At 38.2% G+C, this 24,701-nt stretch overlaps 2 protein-coding genes across 4 annotated transcripts in view; one reads left to right on the top strand and one right to left on the bottom strand.

Moving 5' to 3' along the window:
* PCCB (propionyl-CoA carboxylase subunit beta) overlaps positions 1 to 24,701 on the top strand; it is a 98,793-nt gene that overhangs the window by 72,135 nt on the left and 1,957 nt on the right. For all 3 annotated transcript variants that reach the window (XM_042955658.1, XM_042955659.1, XM_042955660.1), the window contains 4 exons: positions 10,008 to 10,131; positions 23,316 to 23,423; positions 23,676 to 23,776; positions 24,207 to 24,305. In XM_042955658.1, the coding sequence (XP_042811592.1) occupies positions 10,008 to 10,131; positions 23,316 to 23,423; positions 23,676 to 23,776; positions 24,207 to 24,305 (432 nt within the window). The remainder of the gene's footprint in view (positions 1 to 10,007; positions 10,132 to 23,315; positions 23,424 to 23,675; positions 23,777 to 24,206; positions 24,306 to 24,701) is intronic.
* Positions 14,169 to 14,630, bottom strand: LOC122230376 (60S ribosomal protein L27a-like). The gene has a single exon (XM_042956172.1). It carries the CDS (start codon positions 14,628 to 14,630, stop codon positions 14,169 to 14,171), a length of 462 nt encoding a protein of 153 aa, XP_042812106.1.

The raw sequence follows: 24,701 nt of genomic DNA, 5'->3' as shown, positions 1-24,701 counted from the left end.
GTTAAAAAAAATTATCTATTTCTTCTAGGTATTCCATTTTATCTGCATAGGGTTTTGCACTGTAGTCTCACAAGTTTAATGAAATCTATTACAGTGGTTTTCTCTGATATTTCTTGTTTTAGCTTTTTTTTTTTTTAAGTGGGGTACGGTTAACACAATGTTACATTAATTTCAGGTGTAGAACATAATGAGTTGACAACTCTGTACACTATGCTGTGCTAATAACCACATGTGTAGCTGCCATCTGTCACTATAGAATGCTGTTCCAATACCTTTGACTGTATTTCCTCTGCTGTACCTTTCATCCCCATGAATTATTCATTCCACAACTGGAAACCTATACCTCCCATTTGCCTTCACCCATTTGGCCCATTACTTACACCCCTCCCCTCTGGCAACTACCAGGTCTTTGTATTTATAGGTCTGTTTCTGATTTTTGTTTGTTTTGCTTTTTGGATTCCACATATAAATGAAATCCTATGGTATTTGACTTTGTCTGACTTAAGTCACTTTCTAGGTCCACCTATATTATCACAAATAGCAAGGTCTTTCATTCTTTTTTTTAATATTTTGAGAGAGAGAGAGAGAGACGGGGGTGGGGGAGAAGAGAGGGAGAGAGAGAGAGAGAGAGAGAGAGAGAGAGAGAGAGAGAGAGAGAATCTTAAGCAGGCTTTATGCTGTCAGTGCAGAGTCTGATGTGGGGCTCGGTCTCACGAACCATGAGATCATGACCTGAGCTGAAATCAAGAGTCAAATGCTTAACTGACTGAGTCACCCAGGTGTCCCTGGAACATAAGGTATTTCTATTTTTAATTTTTTGAGGAACCTCTATACAGTTTTCCACAGTGGCTGCACCAGTTTACTTTTTCATCAACAGTACAAAAGTGTTCCTTTTTCTCTGTATCCTTGCCAACACTTGTTATTTCTTGTCTTCTTGCTACTATCCATTCTAACAGATGTGAAGTGATATCTCATTGTGGAAATGATTTACATTTCCCTGATGAGTGAAGTTGAGCATCTTTTCATGTGTCTGTTAAGTCTGTATGTCTTCCTGGAAAAATGTCTATTCCGATCTCTTTTTTAATTGGATTGATAGGTTTCTTGGTGTGGAGTCAAAGAAGTTCTTTCTACAGTTTGGATATTAACCCCTTGTTGGATATATCATTTGCAAATGTCTTTTCCCATTCAGTAGGTTGCCTTTTATTTTTGTTGATGGTTACTCTTGCTGTGCAAAAGCTTTCTTATTTTGGTATAGTCCCAGTAGTTTATTTTTGTTTTCCTTGCCTGAGGAGACACATCTAGACAAATGTTGCTAAGGCTGATGTCAAAGAAATTACTGGCTATGTTTTCTTCTAGTAGTTCCTTATTTTCAGGTCTCATATTTAGTTCTTTATTTAAGTTTATTTTTGTCTATGATGTAAAAAAGTGGTTGAGTTTCATTCTTTTGGATGTAACTGTTGAGTTTTCCCAGTGCCATTTATTGAAGAGACTGTCTTTTCCCCATTTATTGCATAAGTGAGAGTTTATTTCTGGACTTTCTATTCTTCCATTGATCTATGTGTCTGTTTTTGTGCCAGTACCATCCTGCTTTGCTTATTATAGTTATGTAATACAGTTTGAAATCTGGGATTGTGTTACTCCCAACTTTGTTCTTTTTTTCCCAAGATTGTTTTGGCTATGTTTAATATGAATTTTAGGATAATTTATTCTAGTATTGTGAAACATACAATTGGTATCTTTGATAGGGATTGAATTGAAACTGTAGATTGCTTTGGGTAATGTGGGTATTGTAACGATTGTAATTTTTCCAGTCCATGAGCATAGAATACCTTTCTATTTGTTTGTGTCATCTTTAGTTTCTTTCATCCGTGGTTTATTTATTTGTTTATTTTTAATGTTTGTTTATTTTTGAGGAACAGAGCACGGGTGGGGGAGGGACAGAGAGAGTGAGAGAAGGAGGCATAGAATCCAAAGCAGGCTCCAGACTCTGAGTTGTTAGCACAGTGCTGGATGCGGGGGTCAAACCTACAAACCATGAGAACATTACCAGAACCTAGTTGGATGCTTAACTGACTGAGCCACCCAGGTGCCCCATCATCTTTTATCAGTGTTTTAGTTTGCAGGGTACTGGTCTTTCACCTACTTGCTAAGTTCGTTCTTGTGTATTTTATTCTTTTTGGTGCAGTTATAAATGGAATTTTCTTAATTTCTCTGCTACTTTGTTACTAGTATATAGAAATACAAGAGATTTCTTTGTATTTTGCATCCTGTGACTGCTGAATTCATTTATTCTAATAGTATTTCAATGGAGTCTTTAGGATATTCTATGTGTAATATCATTTCAGCTGCAAATAATGACATTTCACTTCTTCCTTATAATTTTGATGCCTTATATTTCTTGTCTGATTGCTGTGGCTAGTACTTTCAATACTATGTTGAATAAAAATGAGAGTGTAGATTTCCAACTTGTACCTGATCTTAAAAAACTCTCAGTTTTTCTCCATTGAGTATGATGTTAGCTGTGGGTTTTTCTTGTATGGGTTTTATTATGTTGAGGTATGTTCCCTCTAAACTCATTTTCTTGGGTGCCTGGGTGGTTCACTTGGTTGGGAGGCTGACTCTTGATTTTTGGCTCAGGTCATGATATCACAGGCGTGAGTTCAAGCCCTTCAGTGGGCTTTGTGCTCACAGTGTGAAGCCCGCTTTGGATTCTCTGTCCCCCTCTTTCTGCCCCTGCCTGGCTCATGCTCGCTTGCCCTCCCTCCCTCCTTTGCCCCCTCTCTCAAAAATAAATAAACGTTAAAATTTTTTTAAACTAATTTTCTGGAGTTAAAAATTTTTTTTCAAATGTTTAAATTCTAGTTAGTTGACATACAGTGCAATGTGGTTTCATGGGTAGAATTCAGTGATCCATCAAATATATACAACATCCAGTGCTCATCATAACAAGTACCCTCCTTAATACCTATCACCCATCTAGCCCATCCCCCATTCACCTCCCTCCATCAACCCTCGGTTTGTCTCTATTGTTAAGAGTCTTTTTTGGTTTGTTTCCCCTCTCTCTTTTCTCCCCACTCCCATATGTTCATCTCTTTGGTTTCTTAAATTCCACATATGAGTGAAATCATATGGTATTTATCTTTCTCTGACTTATTTTGCTTAGCATAATATACTCTAGCTCCATCCATGTTGTTGCAGATGGCAAGATTTCACCCTTTGTGATGGCTGAGTAATATTCTATTGTGTATATATACCTTATCTTCTTTATCCTTCATCAGTCTGTGGACATTTGGGCTCTCTCCATAGTTTGGCAGTTGATAATGCAGCTATAAACATTGGGGTGCATGTTATTACTCCTTTGAATCCATATTTTTATACCTTTTGGGTAAATACCTAGCAGTACAACTGCTGGATCTTAGGGTACTTCTATTTTTAACTTTCTGAGGAACTTCCATACTGTTTTCCACAGTGGCTGCACCAGTTTGCATTCCCACCAACAGTGCAAGAGGGTTCCTGTTTCTCCACATCGTTGCCAACACCTGTTTCTTGTGTTAATTTTAACCATTCTGACAGGTGTGAGATTGATCTCATGGTTTTGATTTGTATTTCCTGGATTATGAATGATGTTGAGTATCTTTTCATGTGTCCATTAGCCATCTGGATGTCTTCTTTGGAGAAGTGTCTATTCATGTCTTTTGCCCATTTCTTAACTGGGTTATTTGTTTTCTTGGGTGTTGAGTTTGATAAGTTCTTTATAGATTTTGGATACTAACGCTTTATCAGATATGTTGTTTGCAAATATCTTCTCCCATTCCATAGGCTGCTTTTCAGTTTTTGAGTTTTCATCATGAACAGATGTCTAATTTTGTCAAATAGTTTTTCTGCATCTATTGAGATGATCATATAATTTTGTCCTTCATCTTGTTAATATGATGTATCATGTTACTGATTTTGTGAATATTGAACCATTGTTTCCCCAGAATAAATCTCACTTGATCGTGGTGAGTGATCTAGTTAAAATAATGTATTGTTTAATGAAGTTTCCTAATATTTTGTTGAGGATTTTTGCATTGATGTTGATCAGGGGTATTGGCCTGTGGTTTTCTTTTTTTGTGAAGTGTTTGTCTGGCTTTGGTATGACAGTATGGTATGGTATGGATCAGTATGGTAATACTGGCTGCATAAAATGTCATTTGGAAGCTTTCCTCTTTTTTTTTTTTTTTGTACTTTGTGGAAAATAGGTATTAAGTAAAAAATTTTTTTTAATCTTTATTTTGGAGAGAGAGAGAGAGAGAGTGAGCGAGCACATGGGGAAGGGGCAGAGAGAAAAGGGGGACAGAAGATTCAAAGCAGGCTCCATGCTGACAGCAGCGAGCCTGATGCAGGGCTTGAACTCATGAACTGCAAGATCATGAACTGAGCTAAAGTCAGATGCTTAACTGACTGAGCCACCCAGGTGCCCCAGTATTAATTCTTTAAATGTTTGGTAGAATTCACTTGTCAATCCATTTGGTACTGGGCTTGTGTTAGGGCTTTTTGATTATGAATTGTTTTGATACTAGTAATTAATCTGTTCAAATTCTCAATTTCTTCCTGATCCAGTTTTGAAAGGTTGTATGTTTCTAGGAATTTACCCATGTTTTCTACGTTATCCAATTTGTTGGTGTATAATTTTTCCTAGTAGTCTCTTAAAATACTTTGTATTTCCATGGCATGGGATGTTACTTATTTTTTATTTTATTTCTTTTGGTCCTCTTTTTTTCTTTTTCCTTCATGACTCTGGCTAAGGTTAACCTCTTTTATATTTTCAAAGAACCAGTTTTTGGTTTCAGTGATCTTTTCTATTTTTTTTTTTAAGTCTCCATTTCTTTCTGTCTGATCTTTTATAATTTTTTTCTTTCACTTACACCACTGGAATAGATCAGACAGAAAATCAATAAGGAAACAGTAGCCTTAAATGATACATAAAAATACACATATATAGTATATTTCATCCAAATACAGAATACACATGCTTTTCAAGTGCACATGAAACATTCTTATCTTAAATTCTTTTTTTTTTTTTTTTTTTACGTTTGTTTATTTTGAGAGAGAGCGCGAGTGAGGGAGGGGAGAGAGAGTCCCAAGCAGGCTCTGCATTGTCAGCATGGAGCCTGATGTGGGGTTCGATCTCACAAACTGTGAGATCATGACCTGAGCCAAAGTCGGATGCTTAACTGACTGAACCACCCAGGTGCCCCCTCAAGTGCCCATGAAACATTCTTAAGGAGAGATCATATGTTAGGTCACCAAATAAATCTCAATAAATTTAACGAGACTGAAATGTCATTCATCTTTTCCAACCACCACAGTATGAAACCAGAAATCAATTACTGGGGTGAGGTGGGAGGAACAAAAACTATAAACAAATGGAGGCTAAACAACAGGCTATTAAAAAAATCAGTAAGTCAACAAGAAAACCAAAGATAAAATAAAAAAATACATTAAGAAAACTGCAAATACAATGGTCCAAAGCCTTTGTGACATAGCAAAAGCAGTTCTAAGAGGGAAATTTATAGGGATATAGTCCTACCTCAGGAATCAGAAAAATCTCAAATAAACACTATAACCCTAGGCATAAAGGAGCTAAAAAAAAAAAAAAAAAAAAAAAAAAAAAAAAAAGAACAAAGCCCAAAGTTAGTAGAAGGAAAAAAATGATAAAGATCAGATAGAAATAATTGGAGACTTAAAACAGAAAAGATCACTGAAAACAATAGCTGGTTCTTTGAATAGATCGATAAAATAGGTAAACCTTAGCCAGAGTCATGAAAGAAAAAGAAAAGAGACAAAAAGGCCCTTACATAATGTTAATGAGACCAATCCAACAAGAAAATATAACAATTATAAATATCTATGCACCCAACCCTGGAGCACCTAAATACATAAAAGCAAATGTTAACAGACATAAAGAAATTGACAGTTATGGTAATAGCAAGGAAATTTAATACCCCACTTACACCAGTGGACTACATCATCTAGACAGAAAATCAATAAGCAAATGTGAATATTGCCTTAAATGATAAAAAATAGACATATATAGAACATTTCATCCAAAAACAGAATACACATTTTTTTCAAGTGCACATACTGCTCCCTTCTGTCTACAAAGTTGGAATCCTACTATTTCCACTATTAATGTTTTAGTAGAGATATTAGCCAATGCAATGAGACAAGAAGTGGATCACCTAAAGGCAAAAGCCTTGGAAAAGAAGCTAAGCTACATTTGTAGTTGATCTGGTATACTAAAAAATGCTACAGAATGTATGATGAAATGGAAACAATAACCAGGGAAAAAGATATAAAATTGACATATACATATTGTCATCAACACAATAACCAATTATGGTAGCATACAAAGAAAGAAGTTTAAGTATTTAGTAGTAGCCCTATGGGAGAAATTTTTAAAATTCTGAAAGATATAAAAGTAGACGAACAAATGAAGAGACATTCCTTGTTCTGGTTGTTGAGTTAACATCATAAAAACAGTTCTTCCTGAGGTAGTTTGTAAATTTAAAGCAATCTTTAAAAAGTTTTCTCAATGTTTATTTTTGAGAGAGAGAGCGAGCACGCATGTGAGTGCAATTGGAAGGGGTAGAGACAGAGACCCAGAATGTGAAGGGGCTTCAGGCTCCCAGCTGTCAGCACAGAGCCCGATGCAGGCCTTGAAACTCATGAACCGTGAAATCATGACCTGAGCTGAAGTCAGGTGCTTAATCAGACTTAGCCACCCAGGTGCCCCTGAAACAAAAATTTTAAAATACAACTAGACAAGTTCATAGAAAAGTTCATAGGGATTCACTTCAACTTGTTTTTAAATTAGACTGATTTAAAAAGAAGACTAAAAGGGTGCCTGGGTGGCTCAGTTGGTTGAGCATCTGACTTAGGCTCAGGTCATGATCTTGCAGTTCATGGGTTTGAGCCCCTTGTCAGGCTCTGTGCAGATAGCTCAGAGCCTGGATCCTGCTTCAGATTCTGTTTCCCTCTCTTTCTTCCCTCACCTGCTCGTGCTCGTGTGCATGCTCTCTCTCAAAAATAAATAAACATTAAAAAAATTTTTTTTAATTAAAAAACGCTAAAGTTTCCCTCAGTTTAAGAAAAAGATGTTCATATGAATAACTAGGAATATACTGCAAAAGAAAGACTATGGCCATATCCCATATTAAAGCATACTGTAATTAAAACAGTGTGGTGCTGTTCCATAAACCAGTGGGACAGAATAGAAAATCTAGAAGTAGATCCAAGTACATATAGAATATAGGTAATACGGTAAGATTATCTCAAATTCTAGGAGCAAAGATTAGCTTTTTAAACTTTTTTGTTTTTTTTAAGTTAGAGGAAGAGGAAAAAAAAAGAAAGAGCCGGGGGGGGCAGAGAGGGAGAGACAGAATCCCAGGCAGGCTCCATGCCATCAGAGCAGAGCCCAATGCAGGGCTCAAAGTCACAAACCAGGAGATCATGACCTGAGCAGAGATCAAGAGTAGGACACTCAACCAACTGAGCCACCCAGGAACCCCAAAGATTAGTTTTTTAATAAATGGTGGTGAACAACTAGATAGCTAGCTGGTTAGAAAAATACAAAATTAGATTTGTACTTTATATCATACACAAAAATGAACTACAGATAGATCAGAGAACTAAATATAATAAGTGAAATTCATGTAAGCACTAAAAGAATGTGTAGATGGATTTTCCTAACTTCAGGGGAAGGTAGCGAAAGGATTTTGAATATGACTCAAAATCCAGTTTCAGTTTTGTTTAAAAAAAAGTGGTAAGTGTGACTGTGTAAAGAATTTAAAAATCTATAAAGAAAGTTAAAAGACAACCAAGTAGGAGGAAATATTTGCAGTGTACATCACAAATAAAAGATAATATCCCTAATATGTTTTTAAAAACCTCTTAAAAATTGAGGAAATAAAGACCAAAATTGATAGAAAAAAAGGCAAGAAACATGGATAGCTCACAAAAATGTATATAAAATAGACCTTAAACATATGGAAAGATTTTCAACTTGACACATTATGTTTGAAATGAAAGCTAAAATTACATTGAGTCATCATTTCTCTCATCTGTCAGATTGGCAAAAAATAAAAAACTTAAAAACGTTTTCCATTGGTAAGTCTGGCAAAGCACCCTCTCATAAATTACTGGGAAGGGAATGTAATTGCTAAGACTAAATGGGCATATTTACATGTGAACCCCGCAGTTCCCCTTTCAGGTGTTGACACTGAACATATACTGATTCTCATCATCCAAAATTATAGATGTACAAGGTTACTACTGTTGTGTTATTTGCAATTGCAAAATATTCTAGGCATCCTGGATTTAACTTTTAAGTTGCTGTGAACAACACAAAGGAGATTGGTTGAGTAAACTTGGTACATCCACACAGTCGAGTAATAGGCAGGAAAAAGTGAGCATGATCTCTGTGAACTGATAGGGAGTGATTCTCGGGATATATTGTTAAGTGAGGAAACCTGAAGTGCTAAACAGTGTGTGTAGTGGGTCACTTTCCATTTATGATAGAATTGGAAATTAAAACGATTTGTTTTCCAAAACAAACACAAAACAAAACAAATACATGTATTTGCTCATTTCTATATTGCACACATGAGAGATAAATCAGAAAATAATGGCAGGATGGATGGAATTAGGGTAGAAAGGATGGGGAGTGACATTAAACTATATTAATGTTTACATGTTAAAATCAAGACCGAGGGAAAACCTTTAAGATAAAAACAAATTAACCCATATTTCAAATGAATAACTTTTGAACATGGTATTTTGACTATATATCTTTAGTCCAGTAACAAATAGTTGTAGAGTACTGAATTTTAGTGTGTTTTTTTTGGCAATCATATGGGGTAGCAGTTCTGACACCAGTTTCTCAATATTTGAGGATTAAATAAGTCCATTTGGAAGATAATAGGAGTCTGATGTCTACTGTAAGGGGGAATCTAGAATTGCAGTCATTAGTATGAACTGAGCATTTTCTTACTACTTTTAGAAATGTGTGTGTGTGTGTGTGTGTGTGTGTGTGTGTGTGTGTGTGTGTGTATTTGTGGATTTCCTAGCTCTGTCCTCTGGGACAGCTTCTTGTTTTTGTTTTGAGAGAGAGAGGGAAGGGAGGGAGGAAGGGAGTGGGGAAGAGGGACAGAGGGAGAAAGAGAATCCCAAGCAGGCTTCTGGCTCAGCATGGAGCCCCACTCGGGGCTTGATCCCACGGCCCTGGGATCATGATGCTGGCCGAAGACAGAGACAGACCATTGCAAGCACATCGTGCTCTCAGGTTAGGCTCTAGAACCAGACTGTTGTTGCTGTAAAGGGTATTATTGCAATAACTGGCAAAATTTGAATAAGGTTTTGTAATAGATAGTAGTGGTGTTACTAGTTTCCTGATTTTGGCAATCTGATTGTAGTTATGAGAATGTTCTTGTTCTTGGGAGATGCATACTGAGGTATCTAGAGGTAAAGAGACATCATGTCTATAACTTATTGTCAAATAGTTGAGAAAATTCATATATATGTACATATGTAGAGAGAGGTGTGTATATATAAATACATAGAGAAAGGGGAGGTAGGTGGGAGGGATAGGGAATGGCAAAGCATATGTGGTAAAATGTTAAGAAATGGAGAATCTGGATATATACTTTTTATTTTTTTACTATTCTGGAAATTTTTATGTTAAGTTTGAAATGATTTCTAAATAAGGTGAAAGAGTAAAATAATGCCAAATTCAAATAGAACCCTTAAAAAAGGCTGTGCTGGTGTATCTTCCCCAGCAGTGTGCAAGAGGGTTTCCCCTCCAGCAGGGAATGGGTGCTGCCACTGCCCCCAGTCCTTTGTCCCTGGAGAAACTGAGGTGGGGTCGGGGCTGTCCAGCTCGGTCGTTCTGTACTGTGTCTGTCATTCTGTAATGTTGTATCTGGCTCTTTATCATTTTGAGCTCAGGTGTAAATTTATCCCTGCAGGTTGTCGATGAGCGAGAATTTTTTGAGATCATGCCCAATTATGCCAAGAACATCATTGTGGGTTTTGCAAGAATGAACGGGAGGACTGTTGGAATTGTTGGCAACCAACCTAAGGTGGCTTCAGGTAGGTACAAGAGGCTCTCACAAACCTCAGGTGGCAGTTGGGGGCCATGGCTGCGGGGTGTGGTGTCTGCCTTCTGCCTTTTCCTCAGATGAGTCTTCCATGGCCAGAGAAAAAACTCAGGGAAATGTTGTTGTAAAAGCTCTCTTCTTGGGGCGCCTGGGTGGCTCAGTTGATTAAGCATCTGACTTAATTTCTGCTCAGGTAATGATCTCAACTGTTTGTGGGATTGCGCCCTGCTTTGAACTCCTCTCTCTTCCTCTCTCTCTGCCCCTACCCATGCACTCTTGTGAGCACTTCTCTCTCTCAAAAAAAAAAGAAAAAAAAAAAGCTCTTTTTTAATTGTTCATAACTCACAATGCTTCTCTCATAATTTTATTTTTTAAGGGTTTATAGGCAATTTTCTTCAGCTTAAGATGGTTTTTACATTTTCAGAGGTCTGCTTTCTGTCTCCCCTAGTTAGATTCATGTCTCGCCCCTAAACTATGAGTTCAGTGAGGGTGGGGGTGTTGGTGTCTTATTCGTAGTTTTAAATCCATTGTTCAGTGGTGTCAGGTACAGCATCTTCCTGTGTCTTCCGTTGACATGGCCAGAGCTGAGCTATAGCCAGGTCAGGGGCACTCTTCTGTGGTTGCGCCCTGGGTGTGGCTGGAGGTGTGGGATAGGGACTATAGACACTGCTTTCCTCCTGTTTCCTGTGTAGGTTTGTTTTGAATACTGTATAGGAGAAATATGCACTCCCTTACTGACCCAGCCTCATCTTTTATGTCTGTCATGGCAATTTTTCCTTTTCTTTAGAAAAAAAGTTGTTTGGTTTTTTTTTAATTTTTTTTTTTACCATGGTAAAACATGTGTATAACAAAGTTTGTCATTTTAACTATTTTTAAGTGTATAATGTAGTGGCATTAATTACATTCATACCGTGTGCTGCCATTACCACTATCTTCCAAAAATTTTTCAAGTAGAAATGACTCCCTTTCCACCCTACCCCTGAGTCCTTGGTAATCTAAGTCTCCTCTCTATGAATTTACCTATTATAGATATTCCATGTAAGTGGAATAATATAGTAATTGTCCTTTAGTGTCTGGTTCCTTTTACTTAGCATATGTTTTCAAGGTTCATCTATGTTGTAGCATGTATCAGAACTTTATTTTAGCTTTTCATGGCTAAGTAATATTCCATTGTATGTATATACCACATTTTGTTTACTCATTCATCTGTGATGGACACTTGGGTTGTTTCCACCTTTTGGCTATTGTGAATAATATTGCAGTAAACATTGGTATACAAGTATCTGTTTGAATCCCCGTTTTCAGTTCTTTTGGGTATACACCTAGCAGTGGAATTGTTGAGTCATATGGTAATTTTATGTTTTTGTTTTTGTTTGTTTTTTTTAAGAAACATCATACTGTTTTTCACAGTGGCTGCACTGTTTTCTCAGTAGCAATGCCTAAGGGTTCCACTTACTTTACACTGTCGCTTGAACTTGTTATTTTCAGGTATGTTTTGATAATAGCTATCTTAATGGGGTGTAGAATATTTTCTCATTATGGTTTTCATTTAAATTTCCCTAATAATTAGTGATGTTGAGCGTCTTTTCATGTGCTTATTGGCCATTTGTATATCTTCTTTGGAGAAATATCTATTCAATTCCTTTGTGCATTTTTAATTACTTGTTTTTTGTTGAGTTGTATGAGTGCTTTATATTCTGGATATTTATTAGGCCTTTATCATCTATGTGATTTGCATGTATTTTTTCCCATTCTGTAGGTTGTCTTTTCACTTTCTTGATAATGTCATTTGATGCACAGAAGTTTTAAAATTTGATGAAGTCCAATATACAATTTGTTTGTGTTTGGCGGAGTACCTGTTGAAAAATCCAACATCATGAAGCCCCTCCCTGTGTTTTCTTTTAGGAATTTTATGCTTTTAGCTTTTACATTTAGGTTTGACCAATTTTGAGTAAATTTTTATATATGGTGTGCATTAAGGGCTCAACTTGATTCTTTTGCGTGTAGAAATCTAGTTATCCCAACACCATTTGTTGAATAGATTGTTCTTTCCCTATTGAATAGACTTGGCGTCCTCAAAAATCAAGGGGCTGTAGATGTATGGGTTTTTTTCTGGACTCTTAATACTATTTAAGTGGTCTATTTATGTTTATTCACATGCTGGTTTTGATTACTGCAGCTTTGTGTAGTAAGTTTTAATATCGGTAAATGTGTGTCCTCTCATGTCCCTTGTAAAGATTCTTTTGACTTTTGGGGCTCCTTGCAATTCCAAATGGATTTGAGGATTGGTGTTTCCATTTCTCCAAAAAAGGATGTTGAGGTTTTGATAGAGATTGCATAGAATCTGCAGATCACTTTAGGTATCTTTCCATTTATTTTGGTCTTTTAATTCTTTTGGCAGTGTTTTATAGTTTTTAGTGTATAAGTCTTTCACCTCTTGGTTAAATTTACTTTTATGTATTTTATTCTTTTAGATACTATTGCAAATGGAATTGCTTTCTCAATTTTCTTTTTGGAATGTTCATTATTAGTATATGGAAAGATGACAACACAACTGATTTTTGTTTGTTGATCATGCAACCTGCAACTTTGCTGAGCTTATTAGCTTTATGAGCTTTCTTGTGGATCATGTTTTTTGCAAATAGTTTTTACTTCTTCATCTCCAATTTGGATACTTTTTATTATTTTTTTCTTGTCTAGTTGCTTTGGCTAGAACATCTAGCACACTATTGAATAGCATTGGTGAAAGCAGGCATCCTTATTTTGTTCCTGATCTTAGGGGAAGAACTTTGTCTTTGACCACTGAATATGATGTTAGCTGTGGGTTTTTCGTAAATGCCTTCATCGTGGTGAGAAAATTTCCTTCCATTCCTAGTTTTCTGAGTACTTTTCTTTTTCTTTTATGAAAGGTTGATAGATTTGTATACCTTTTCTGCAACATTTGAAATGATCGTGTAGTTTTTGTCCTTCATTCTATTAATGTGGTGTATTATATTGTTTGATTTTTTTCTACGTTGAACCACTTTTGCTTTATTGGAGTATATCTAAGTTGGTCATGGTATATAATCCCTTTGGTAAAATAAATTTTATTTTTTGGAGCTCTTTAAGTTTCAGAGCAAAATTAAGTGAAAACTGCAGAGTTCCCATAATACTCTATCATACATACACAGCTTACTTCACTGTCAATATCCTGAACCAGAGTAGTACATTTGTTACAATTGATGAATGTACATGGACACACCATAATTACCTTAGGTCTGTATTTACATTAGGGTTCACTCTTGGTGCTATATATTCTCTGGGTATGATAAATGTATAGTATATAACCCACCATTGCAGCATCATAAAAAATGGTTTCACTGCCTTAAAAGTCCTAAGCGTTCCACTTGTTCATCATTCCTTTCTCCCAGCCCTGATAACCTAGGAACCCCTGGCAACTACTGATCCTTGTACCCCTCCCATAGTTTTACTTTTTCTAGAATATCATATAGTTGGAGTTAGAGTATGTAGCCCTTCCAGATCAGCTTCTTTCACGTAGTAATATGCATTTAAGCTTCCTACATGTTTTCTCATGGCTTGATAGCTCATTTCTTTTTAGTGTTGAGTAATATTCCATTGCCTGGGTATACCACACAGTTCACTTATCTGTTCACCTCCTGAAGGACATTGTGGTCGCTTCTAAGTTTTGGCAATTATGAGTAAAGCTGCTATAAATGTCTGTGTGCAGGTTTTTGTGTGGACATAAGTTTTCAGCTCATTTGGGTAAATGCCATGGAGTATGCTTGCTAGCTTGCATAGTATGAGTATGTGTAGTTTGTAAGAAACTGCCAAACTGTCTTCCAGAGTTGCGGTACCATTTTGCATTCCTGCCAGCAAGGAGTTACAGTTCCTGCTGCTCCACATCCTTGTCTGGATTTGGTGTTGTCAGTGTTCTGGATTTTGGCCATTCTAATAGGTGTGTAGTGGGATCTTTTTTTTTTGTTTTTCACTTCACTTGTAAGTATTTAATGAATCTCCCTCCATGTGGCTTCAAGCTACCAGGACACAGGTGCCCTCCCCCCCTCCCCCCCCTCCCCCCTTAACCTTCTCCTCAGCAATTCTACTGAAGAATTTGGCCCTCTCGATGACAGGCTGTTTGGGGAGCTTTCCCTTTCCCAAAACTTTGTAGTAGCATGAACGCACCACATCAGTGATAGGAACAAGTCCAGTCTTGTTTTTGGCAGCATTTACCTGTGTCTGCTGACTGACCAGGGTCCACAGTTTAATCAAGGTTGACAGTTGGGTAGAATATCTGGTTCCTTTTAAGTGGTAATGCCTCATACCCGCTTTTCCAAAGTAACCTGGATGATATTTGTCAAAGTTGATCCTGTGATGATGCATGCCACCAGCATTACCCCAGCCTCCTGGGTGCTTCCGGTGCTTGCTGATGCTGCTGTGGCCGTGGCTTACATGACCCCGAAGTTTCCAGGTCTTCCTCAGTCTGGATGGCATGTCAGCAGTCCAGACAAAAGACCTGGTATCTTCTTTTAATTTGCATTTCCCTGATGCCGTATGACATGGGGTATCTTTCCATGTGTTTATTTGCCATCTGTATGTTTTCTTTGGTGAGGTGTCTGCTCAGATCTTTAGTCCCCCCCCCCCCCTTTTAGTCTATTTTTTAATCAGTTTTTTTTTTCTTATAATGTTTATTGTTGAGAGAGAGAGAGAGAGAGAGAGACAGAATGTGAGTGGGGGAGGTGCAGAGAGACTGGGGACAGAGGATTCGAAGTGGGCTCCGTGCTGACAGCAGACAGCCTGACATGGGGCTTGAGCTCACAAACTGTGAGATCATGACCTGAGCTGAAGTTGGACACTCAGCCAGCTGAGCCACCCAGGTGCTCCTGTTTGTTTTCTTATTGTTGAGTTTTAAGAGTTCTTTGTATATGTTAGATAGCATTTCCTTTATCAGATGTGTATTTTGCAAATGTTTTCTCCCAGTCTGTGGTTGTCTTCTCTTTCTCTAGACAGTGCCTTTTGCAGAAGTTTTTAATTATGAGGTCAGCTTATCAATTATTTCTTTTTCATAGATCATGCCTTTGGTAGTGTATCTAAAAAGTTACCACCAAATCCAAGGTTATTTGTTTTCTCCTGTGTTATCTTCTAGAAGTTTATCACTTTTGTGGTTTACATTTAGGTCTCTGGATCCATTTTGAGTTAGTTTTATGAAATGTGTAAGGTCTGTGTCTAAATTTTTTTGCTGTGGATGTCCAGTTGTTCCAGCACTACTTGTTGAAAAGACAATCTCTCTTCCATTGTATTGCCTTTGTTTTTTTGTCAAAGATCAGTTGATATTTCTTGGGGTCTATTTCTGGGTTTGCTGTTCTGTTCCATTGGTCTGTTTGTTTTTTTTTCATTAGTACCACATGTCTTGATTACTGTAGCTTTATAGCAAGTCTCGTGGCTAGGTGTTGTTAGTCCTTCAACTTTATTTTGTCCTTCAATACTGTGTTGGCTGTTCTAGGTTTGTTTTTGTTTTTTTGTTTTTTGGGGTTTTTTTTGCATCTCCATATACACTTTAGAATCAGTTTGTCAACATCCACAAAATAACTTGTTGGGATTTTGATTGGAATTGTGTTAAATTAAGAAATCAAGTTGGAAATACCTGCCCTCTTGACAATATTGAGTCTGCCTATCCATAAACATGGAATATGTCCCCATTTATTTAATTCTTCCATTTTGTTCATCAGAGTTGTGTAGCATTCCTCATATAGATTTTATAATGTGTTTTGTTATTTTATGCCTGTGTATTTCTTTTTTTGAATGGTGGGTGCTAATGTAAATGGTATTGTGTTCTTTGTTTCAAATTCACTGCTGGTATATAGGAAAGTTATTAACTTTTGTATATTAACTTTGTATTCTGCAACCTTGCTATAATTGCTTATTAGTTTCAGCAGTGTTTTTGTCAATTCTTTAGGATTTTCTACATAAATTATTATGTCATCTGTGAACAAAGACAGTTTGATTTCTTCCTTCCCAGTCTGTGTACCTTTTGTATATTTTCTTGCTTTATTGGATTAGGTATGACTCCCAGTACAGTTTTGGAAAGTGGTGAGAGGGGACATTTTTGTCTTATGCCTGATCTTAGTGGGAAGGCTTCTAGTTTTTCATCATTATGTGTGATGTTAGCTGTAGATTTTTTGTTAGATGTTCTTTATCAAGTTGAGAAAGCAGCCCTGTATTCCTAGTTTGCAGAGGGTTTTTAATCATGACTGAGTGTTGGATTTTGTGAATCCCTTTTCTGTATCTACTGATGTGTTCATGTAACTTTTCTTCTTTAGCCTGTTGATACAGTAACGTTGCTGGGTTTGATTTGCTTTTATTTTGTTAGGGATTCTTGCATCTGTGTTCATGAGAGTCATTGGTCTGTAGTTTTCTAGTAATGTGTTTGTCTGGTTTTGGTAATAGCATAATGCTGGCCTCATAGAATGAGTTAGGAAGTATTCCCTCTGGTTTTTCTGAAAGAGATGGTAGAGAATTGCTGTAATTTGTAGAATTCATCAGTGAAACTTTCTGGACTTCTTTTGTTTTTTTAATCACATAAGAAATAAATGGTTTTACAAATCAAAAATATAATCCTGTGTTTTACGTTTTCTTGTGTAGTTACCTTTACTAGAAATCTTTATTTCTTCATAATTTGTGTGGTACTGTCTAGTATTTTTTTTTTTTTTTTCATTTCAACCTGAAGGATTCTCTTTAATATTTCTCGTAGGGTAAGCCTAGTGGTAATGAACTCTGCAGCTTTTGTTTATCTGGGAATGTCTTAATTTGTCCCTCATTTTTCAAGGACAGGTTGCCAAACAGAGTCCTTGGTTGACAGTTTTATTCTTTCAGTGGTTTACATCATTCCATTGTCTTCTGCCTCTGTGGTTTTTCTACTCAGAAATCAACTGATAATCTTATTGAGGATCTCTTGTATATGGTGAGTCACTTCTCTCTTGCTGCTTTCAAGATTCTGTCTTTACCTTTTTTTTTTTTTTTTTAAGTTTATTTATTTTGAGCGAGAAAGAGCATGAGTACAAGAGGGGCAGAGGGAGAGAATCTCCAACAGGCTTCCCACTGACAGTATGGAGGCCCACGTGGAGCTCAAACCTGAACCGTGAGATCATGACCTGAGCTGAAATCAAGAGTTGGACACTTAACTGACTGGGCCACCCAGGTGCCCCCAGATTCTGTCTTTATCTTTTAATAATTTGATGATAATCTGTTTCAGTGGGGATCTGTTTGTGTTTATTCTACTTAGTTTCTTTGATTTGTTGCTTCATGTCTTAAATTTGGGAAGTTTTTGGACGTATTCAGGTAATCTCTGTCCCTTTTTCTCCTCCCTGTGGTATTGCCTTGCTGCAAATATTGGTTCAAGTGATGGTATTTTGTAGATCTGTAGTTTCTGTTCACTTCATTTTTTTCTTTTCTTTTTGTTAAGACTGGGTAATAATATAAATTATCTTCAAGTTTCCCAATCGTGTCTTCTATTTTCTCAAATCTACTCTTGAACCCCTGTAGTGAATTTTTTATTTCATTTATGGTAGTTTTCAGCCACAGAATTTGTTTGGTTCCTTTTTATAATTTCTTTCTCTTTATTGGTATTCTCATTTTGTTCATACATTGTTTTCATGATTTTTAAAGTTCTTTGTTCATGTTTTTCTTTTTTTCTTTGACCATCTTTAAGATATTTAAAATTTTTTTTAAATAAACTTTTTATTTTAGAGTTGTTTTAGATTTATAACAAAATTTCTAGATAGCATAGAGTTTCCATGCACTCCACACCTAGTTTCTCTGATTCTTAACATTTTACTTTAGAGAGCACTGTTATCAGATATTTCACTCTAAACAAAGAGACAGTGGGTGACTAAGCTAGAGGGAAAACTGAGGTTAAATGGTTTTGCTGTTGGACTCAATCACTGGTTCCTTTCATTGGTTTTGTTTATCTGTCTGTTGGTTTAAGATGGAACAGACCTGATGTATAAACGATTAGAATAATTCTGAAGACAGAGGATGACAATGGCTTTGAGATGTGACTTCTTAGCTTATAACTGACATTATTGATGCTTTTAGACAAAACTGTTAAGCTATTTGATTAAAAAAATTTTTTAATCTTTATTTATTTTTGAGAGAGAGACAGCATGTGAGCAGGGGAGGAGCAGAGAGAGAGGGAGACATAGGATCTGAAGCAGGCTCCAGGCTCCGAGCTGTCAGCACAGAGCCTGACGCGGGGCTCGAACTCATGGACCGTGAGATCATGACCTGAGCCGAAGTCAGATGCTCAACCAACTGAGCCACCCAGGCGCCCCAAAGCTATTTGATTTAATGCACACTACACTGTCAGGAATAGTTTAGGGAAGCTCTAGTGTGACTCTCCTATTCTAAAAAAATGGACATTGGCCTTATATCTGAAGTTATTATTACCAGCTCATGTGCACTTTGACTCTGATGGTACTTCTATGTACCAGGCTGTACATAGAAGTTCATTTCAAATCTTTGGGCATTTTTTCATTTGTTTACTTATAAATTTAAAAAAACTTTTTTAATGTTCATTTTTGAGGGAGAGAGAGAGCACAAATGGGGTAGAGGCAGAGAGAGACGGAGACACAGAATCCGAAGCAGGCTTCAGTCTCTGAGCTGTCAGCACAGAGCCTGACGTGGGGCTTGAACTCACAAACCATAAGATCATGACCTGAGCCGAGATCAAGAGTTGGATGTTTAATCAACTGATTCATCCAGGCACCCCTATAAAAATCTTTATAATGTTTATTTTTGAGGGAGGGAGGCAGAGAGAGAGGGAGACACAGAGTCCAAAGCAGGCTCCAGGCTCTGAGCTGTCAGCACACAGCCCGATTCAGGGCTCGAACCCACAGACTATGAGATCATGACCTGAGCCAAAGTTGGCGCTTAACCAACTGAAGCACCAAGTTGCCCCCAAGACCATTATTTTAAAGTCTTTGTCTAATAAGTTCAGTGTCTGGGCTTCCTTAGGGACAGATTCTGTCAGTTAATTTTCTTCACTTGAGTGGCTTTTTTCCTGTTTCTTTGTAAGCCTTGTTATTTTTTTGTCGAAAACTGGACATTTGAATATTATGAGGTGTTGATCCTGGAAATCATATTCTCTCCCTTTTCTAGGTTTTGTTGTTGATCACTGAATGCTGTAATAGCCATTGTCTAGTGCCGTTTTCCAATTATTTTTGCAGACTATATTCCTTGCTGTAGGTGGTCATGGAGGTTTCTTTGCCTTAGCTTGTGTCCAACTAGTGTTTTGACAGTGATATCCTTGAATGCCAGCTACTAAAACAGGCAAACAAGAAAGTACCTCATCTAGTCTTTGAGAATTGGCCCTGTGCTGGTGCTCCTCTTCAACACTTGGCCAGACTTAAACTGAACTTACGGATCAGCCCACTGTTAAAACTTAAGGTCTTCTTAGGTTATTTGTTTTGTAAAGTATTTTCATTTTCATTCCTCTCAAGATATTTTCTAATTCCCTTTTCCTGGGTCTTTTCTGAGCATGCATCTGGTCCTAGGCATATCTGTGTCTTTCTGAAATGCCCTGTGTACACAGGTGTTCTTGAATGCCCTAATTTTCTAAAGAATCTCTGTCCCTGGTTCTTTCCTCCTAGGCCTTAGGCAGTCTCAAGCATCTGCAGGTGGTTCTTTGTTTTTGAGCAATGTCTGCCACTTTCTGGCCTGGTGAGCTCCATGTTAGGTAAAGCAGGGATGAAAATCTTTCAGACAAATTAGAACACACCTATGTGATAATTTGTGACTGACTCTTTATTCCCTCTAGAACTAGGGAGAGAGTGGGGCAGGTGTAATTAAGAATGTCACAAAGCTTTCCTACTATTTTTAAGTTGCCTGTTTCTTGATTTGACTTTCTCTTGGTGGTTGGTAAACCTTCACTTGTTCCAGGGTTTCTGATTCTTTTGTGATGTTTTTGTCGGAGGGTAGGAGTTTGGAGCTGACTTCCCCACCATTTTGTTGTTGAGAAAAAGTGTTTAAAAGTCAGGAATTCACACACACTGAAAATGCATTTTGTTCCTCCAGTAAATTCTTAACTGTTGATACATCCTTTTAGTTTCTCCTTTGAGCTGTGTCAGTCATTGGCATGGACTTCACATGATTTCTTGTGTCTGCTTCAAGATCTTTCTCATCCCATGACTACCTCTGTGGGTCCTGATGGCCTGCAGCACAGGTTGACTTTGACAAGCCCACTTTTTAAGAAACTGCTTGTCTTGTCCTCGAAAGTGTATCTATAGATATCTAGGATGTCCGTCCCACTGCCCAACCTGGCTGGAGCCTGAACGCTTGATTCCATGGTGGTTCCTTGACTTCCCCTTTTCTTAGAAATTCTTTGTTATGTTTATGGAGTGGCAAGATGTGGAAGTTCAGTAGATTACTGCTTTTTTGAAAAAAAGCTTCATGCGTTTTATGGACTTAATCATTCCCTGTTACTAAAAGACAGCTTCAGAGGCTTACATAGGGGGCTTCTGTTCCAGGTCTCATTTTTTCTTACAGGAATTAGCCAGTGCTCACTGGGCTCTCTCTGGGTACCAGGCGCTCAGTCTAGTTCTGGGACGAGGCCTCAGATGCTAAGACCGGGCCTCTGGTCCTGGAGCCCGTCCCATGGCCACTCGGGCTGCAGGCTTTCCATTCCTGTGTTGATTTCCCCAGTGATTCCATCATGTTCTGGTTGTCGGTGCCCATCTTGCTTTTCAGTTTAAGTATAGCTTCTGGATACTTTTTGCAGTTTCTTAATTTAGAATTGTTTTTATTCTGGGACTTATCACTCAGATTTTTTATTTCAGGTCATTAACATAGATTTTGAAGAGAGAGGAAAGAGGGGAGATTTAAAACATTTTTATTGAGTTACAATTTACACACAATAAAATGCACAGGTTTCAAATGCTCATTTTAATAGGTTTTGATAATTTGACAGTAGTATACAACCTTGTTATCACCATCCAAAACACGATACGGAACATTTCTGTCCTCTCAAAAAATGCATTTAGTAAGAGGGAAGTTTTGCCAATTTTTCTTTTTGAGTTCTTTTTGTTTCTAGCATTCTTTATATATTTTGGATGGGAGTCTTGTCAGATACGCATATTGCAAATATATTTTTTTCCTGATTTGTGACTTCTTCAATAAATTGTGTCTTTTGACTCACATATTTTTAAACATGTGATGAAGTCCCATTTATCAATGTTTTTTATTTATGATTAGAACTTTTTGTGTCCTTTCCAAACAATCTTTGCCTATGACAAGGTTGCAAACAAAGATGGTCCGATATCATTGGCTAGCTTTGTAGTTCTGGGTTTTATGTTAAGGCCTATGATCTATTTTGAATTAATTTTTGTATATAGTTTATAGAGTGAAATAGTCTACTTTTATGTTCCCCCTCCCCCCCATATAGACAGTTAAGTGTTCCATCACCATTTGTTAAAAAGACTTTCTTTCCACAGCGAATTGGTTTGATACCTGGTCTAAAATCAGTTGTGTGGGTCCATTTCTTCACAATGTATCCATTACCATTTTGTCTACCTTGATGCCTGTGCCATACTGTCTTGATTACTGTAGCTTTATAGTTATCAGCTTGGGGCAGTTTCAGGATCCTGGGGACACTTGACAATGTTGGAAACCGTTTTGTTTGTCACAGGTGTGGGTTGTAGGGGAGTGAGTGCTACTGGCATCTAGTGGGTGGAGGCCAGAGATGATGCTAAACATCTTCTGCACACAAGACAACCCCCCACAACAAAGAATTACCCAGCCCAAAATACAGATGGCCCTGAGGTTCAGAAATCCTGCTTTGTAAGAAAGTCTTGAAGTCAACTAGTATAAGTTTTCCAATTAAAAAAACCCCAAAACTGTTTATTCTGTTTCCTTTGTATTACCATATGAATTTTAGAATCTGCCTATCAGTTTCTGTAAGAGAATGCCTACGATTTTGGTAGTAATTGCTTGAAAATCTAGATCTGTTCAGTATGATAGCTTAGTAAACTTCAAGATAATTAAATAGTATAGACAATTAAAATTGAATGCAATTAGAGGCTTAGTTTCTCATTTGTGCTAGCTGTTTTTCAAGTGCTTAATAGCTTTAGTGGCTACCATGTCAAATAGCACAACCAGAGAACATTTCCATAATTACAGAAAATTCTTTTGGCCAGCACTGGTATAGATCATTTAGGAATTTATTTATTCTTATCAATGAGTGTATAAGCTTTTTTGTAGATACTCTGTCAGATTATGAAAGTTCCATTGTATTCCTAGTTTACTGCTTGTTTTGAATTATGATTGAGTATTGAATTGTCAGATGTGTTTTGTCTGTTGAGGAAGAAAAGCCTATATGGTTTTTCTCCTCTATTTAGTAATTTTGTTGGTTTTTTCACATATTAGATCAGCCTTGACTTCTTGGGATAAACCCCACTTAGAGTGCATCAGTGTTTTTATATATTGCTGGATTTGATTTCATAATATCTTGGGGATTTTTGCATCTGTGTTCGTGAGGGATTTTGTTTGGTCTGCATTCTTCTTTTACGATGTCCTAATCTTGTTGTGGTATTAGGGGAATGTTGGCCTCATACAGTATGTTGGGAACTATTCTAGGAGAGGAGACTTATTAGCAACTGAACTCTTACTCTGCACACATTACAGATACCACCTCCTTAAATCCTTGAAACCATGGTAGGAGGTAGTAACATCCCAACTTTGCAGGTGATGAACCTCAGGCTCAGAAAGGTAAAGTCATTTCCCAAGGGCACATAGCTGTAACTGGTGAATCTGATTCCAGGCTATCGGGAGTCTCTAACAGCAGCTATTGAATGATACCTCTCACTACTGGTTCCATGGGGACAAGTCAGGCTGTACCCCAGGTGGGTATATAAACCTCAGTTAATGAGGCACAGTCTAGCTGCCTGCAATAGACTGTGCTCCCGGCAAGAGAGCCTGAGGGTCCACTCTTGGACCCTCTTTGGCCACTGCCCGGTGGGTTCTCCTGTCTTTCCTGGAGTGTAAGGATTTCCCTTTACATTCCCTGGTGAGGAGACTTTGGTGCCTCCATAGAAATCAGCTCTGAATGGTTCCTGAGGGCACATTCCCATTGGGGGTAGAGCTGGGAATTGCCCAGAAGCTCAGCATGGATAATCTCTCTCATTCTAGGATGTTTGGATATTAATTCATCTGTGAAAGGGGCTCGTTTTGTCCGATTCTGTGATGCATTCAATATTCCACTCATCACTTTTGTTGATGTTCCTGGCTTTCTGCCTGGTAAGTCATTGATAGGAGGGGGGCGAGGAGAGGTAGTTTTGCCCAGTAAGGCACCCACTTAATTTGGAGGTTTTGTAAAATTCTCTAAGGATTTGTGACTTCTCCATATTCTAGGTGTCTGGAAGATGGGGCTGTGGGGGGTGAGTGGCTCTCTCCTGGCCCTCTGGGGAGCAGGGGAAGACCTCATAGCTGAGAGTGACAGGCATACCTTGTAAGGACTTCTGTATCTTGTAACTCTTCCTCATGACATAGGCACAGCACAGGAATATGGGGGCATCATCCGGCATGGAGCCAAGCTTCTCTACGCATTTGCTGAAGCAACTGTGCCCAAAGTCACAGTCATCACCAGGAAGGTGAGAAGAGCTGGTATCAGAGGCTGTGAGCCCACACACTTCTAGCAGCATGGCCATGGTTGGAGGTCTGGCCAAGAGTTTCAGGGGGGCTGGGAAGAGGAGTACACCTTGCTGACCCTTAAAAAGATCTTTGGAGCTCAGGCAACATTTATAGCCCTGTGGACACACCCTGCAGATATGTTGGTGGTCACGTCTGGGAAATGACAGCATCAGTGGGAAAGAGCCAGGAAAGACAGTGAACATTAGCTGTGAAAGGCCTCTGGACTGTGCCTGTGTTTTCTCTGCGCTGGCTTCCCAGCCTCAGAGACACTGGGCCTTCAGTAGCTCAGGAGGACTTTTCCTTTTGTCCTCATTTCACTTGGCTTCCTAGAGTCTTTCAGGGATATGATCTGATTCAGGCTCTAACATTCAGCATTTGGGTTTGTTCTAGGCCTATGGTGGTGCCTATGATGTCATGAGCTCCAAGCACCTTTGTGGTGACACCAACTATGCCTGGCCTACAGCGGAGATTGCAGTCATGGGAGCAAAGGTGAGGACCTCTAGCTTTCCCTTTTCCTGGATCCAGGTACTGGTCGTTTCCCAGCAGGAGCTTGTAGTTACGAAATGTGGAGAGAGGCCCGGACCCCTTGGATGGGCCAGGATTCCAGGGAGTTGGGACCTAGACCTTGGCGAGTCCCCACCTTGACCCCTGGGTCAGCTCTGGCTCCTGTCCTGCACTGTCACTTTAGGCACATGCTGGTGTCTTCATGCTTGGGGGGTGGGGGTAGGGGTGGGGAGGGGGGGATGCTGAGTGGGTTTTGAGATTGTCACTAAAGCAGAAAGGGTTGAGTCAACTGAACTAGCCTTTGGGAGGATTGGACATTCCCTGTGATCCCATTCCCATCTCCTCTCCCAGGGAGGGCCCCAGAGCCACTGAATTGTGTAC

This window comes from Panthera leo, chromosome C2 (genome assembly GCF_018350215.1).
Source record: "Panthera leo isolate Ple1 chromosome C2, P.leo_Ple1_pat1.1, whole genome shotgun sequence".
In the NCBI taxonomy this organism is placed as follows: Eukaryota; Metazoa; Chordata; class Mammalia; order Carnivora; family Felidae; genus Panthera; species Panthera leo.
Note: the sequence above shows the minus strand (reverse complement) of the source record. Positions and strands in the feature narration are given on the sequence as shown.

What these genes read in the sequence shown, in the direction of transcription:
- LOC122230376 (XM_042956172.1), bottom strand. Translation starts at nt 14,630, where the DNA reads ATGCCATCCAGACTGAGGAAGACCTGGAAACTTCGGGGTCATGTAAGC.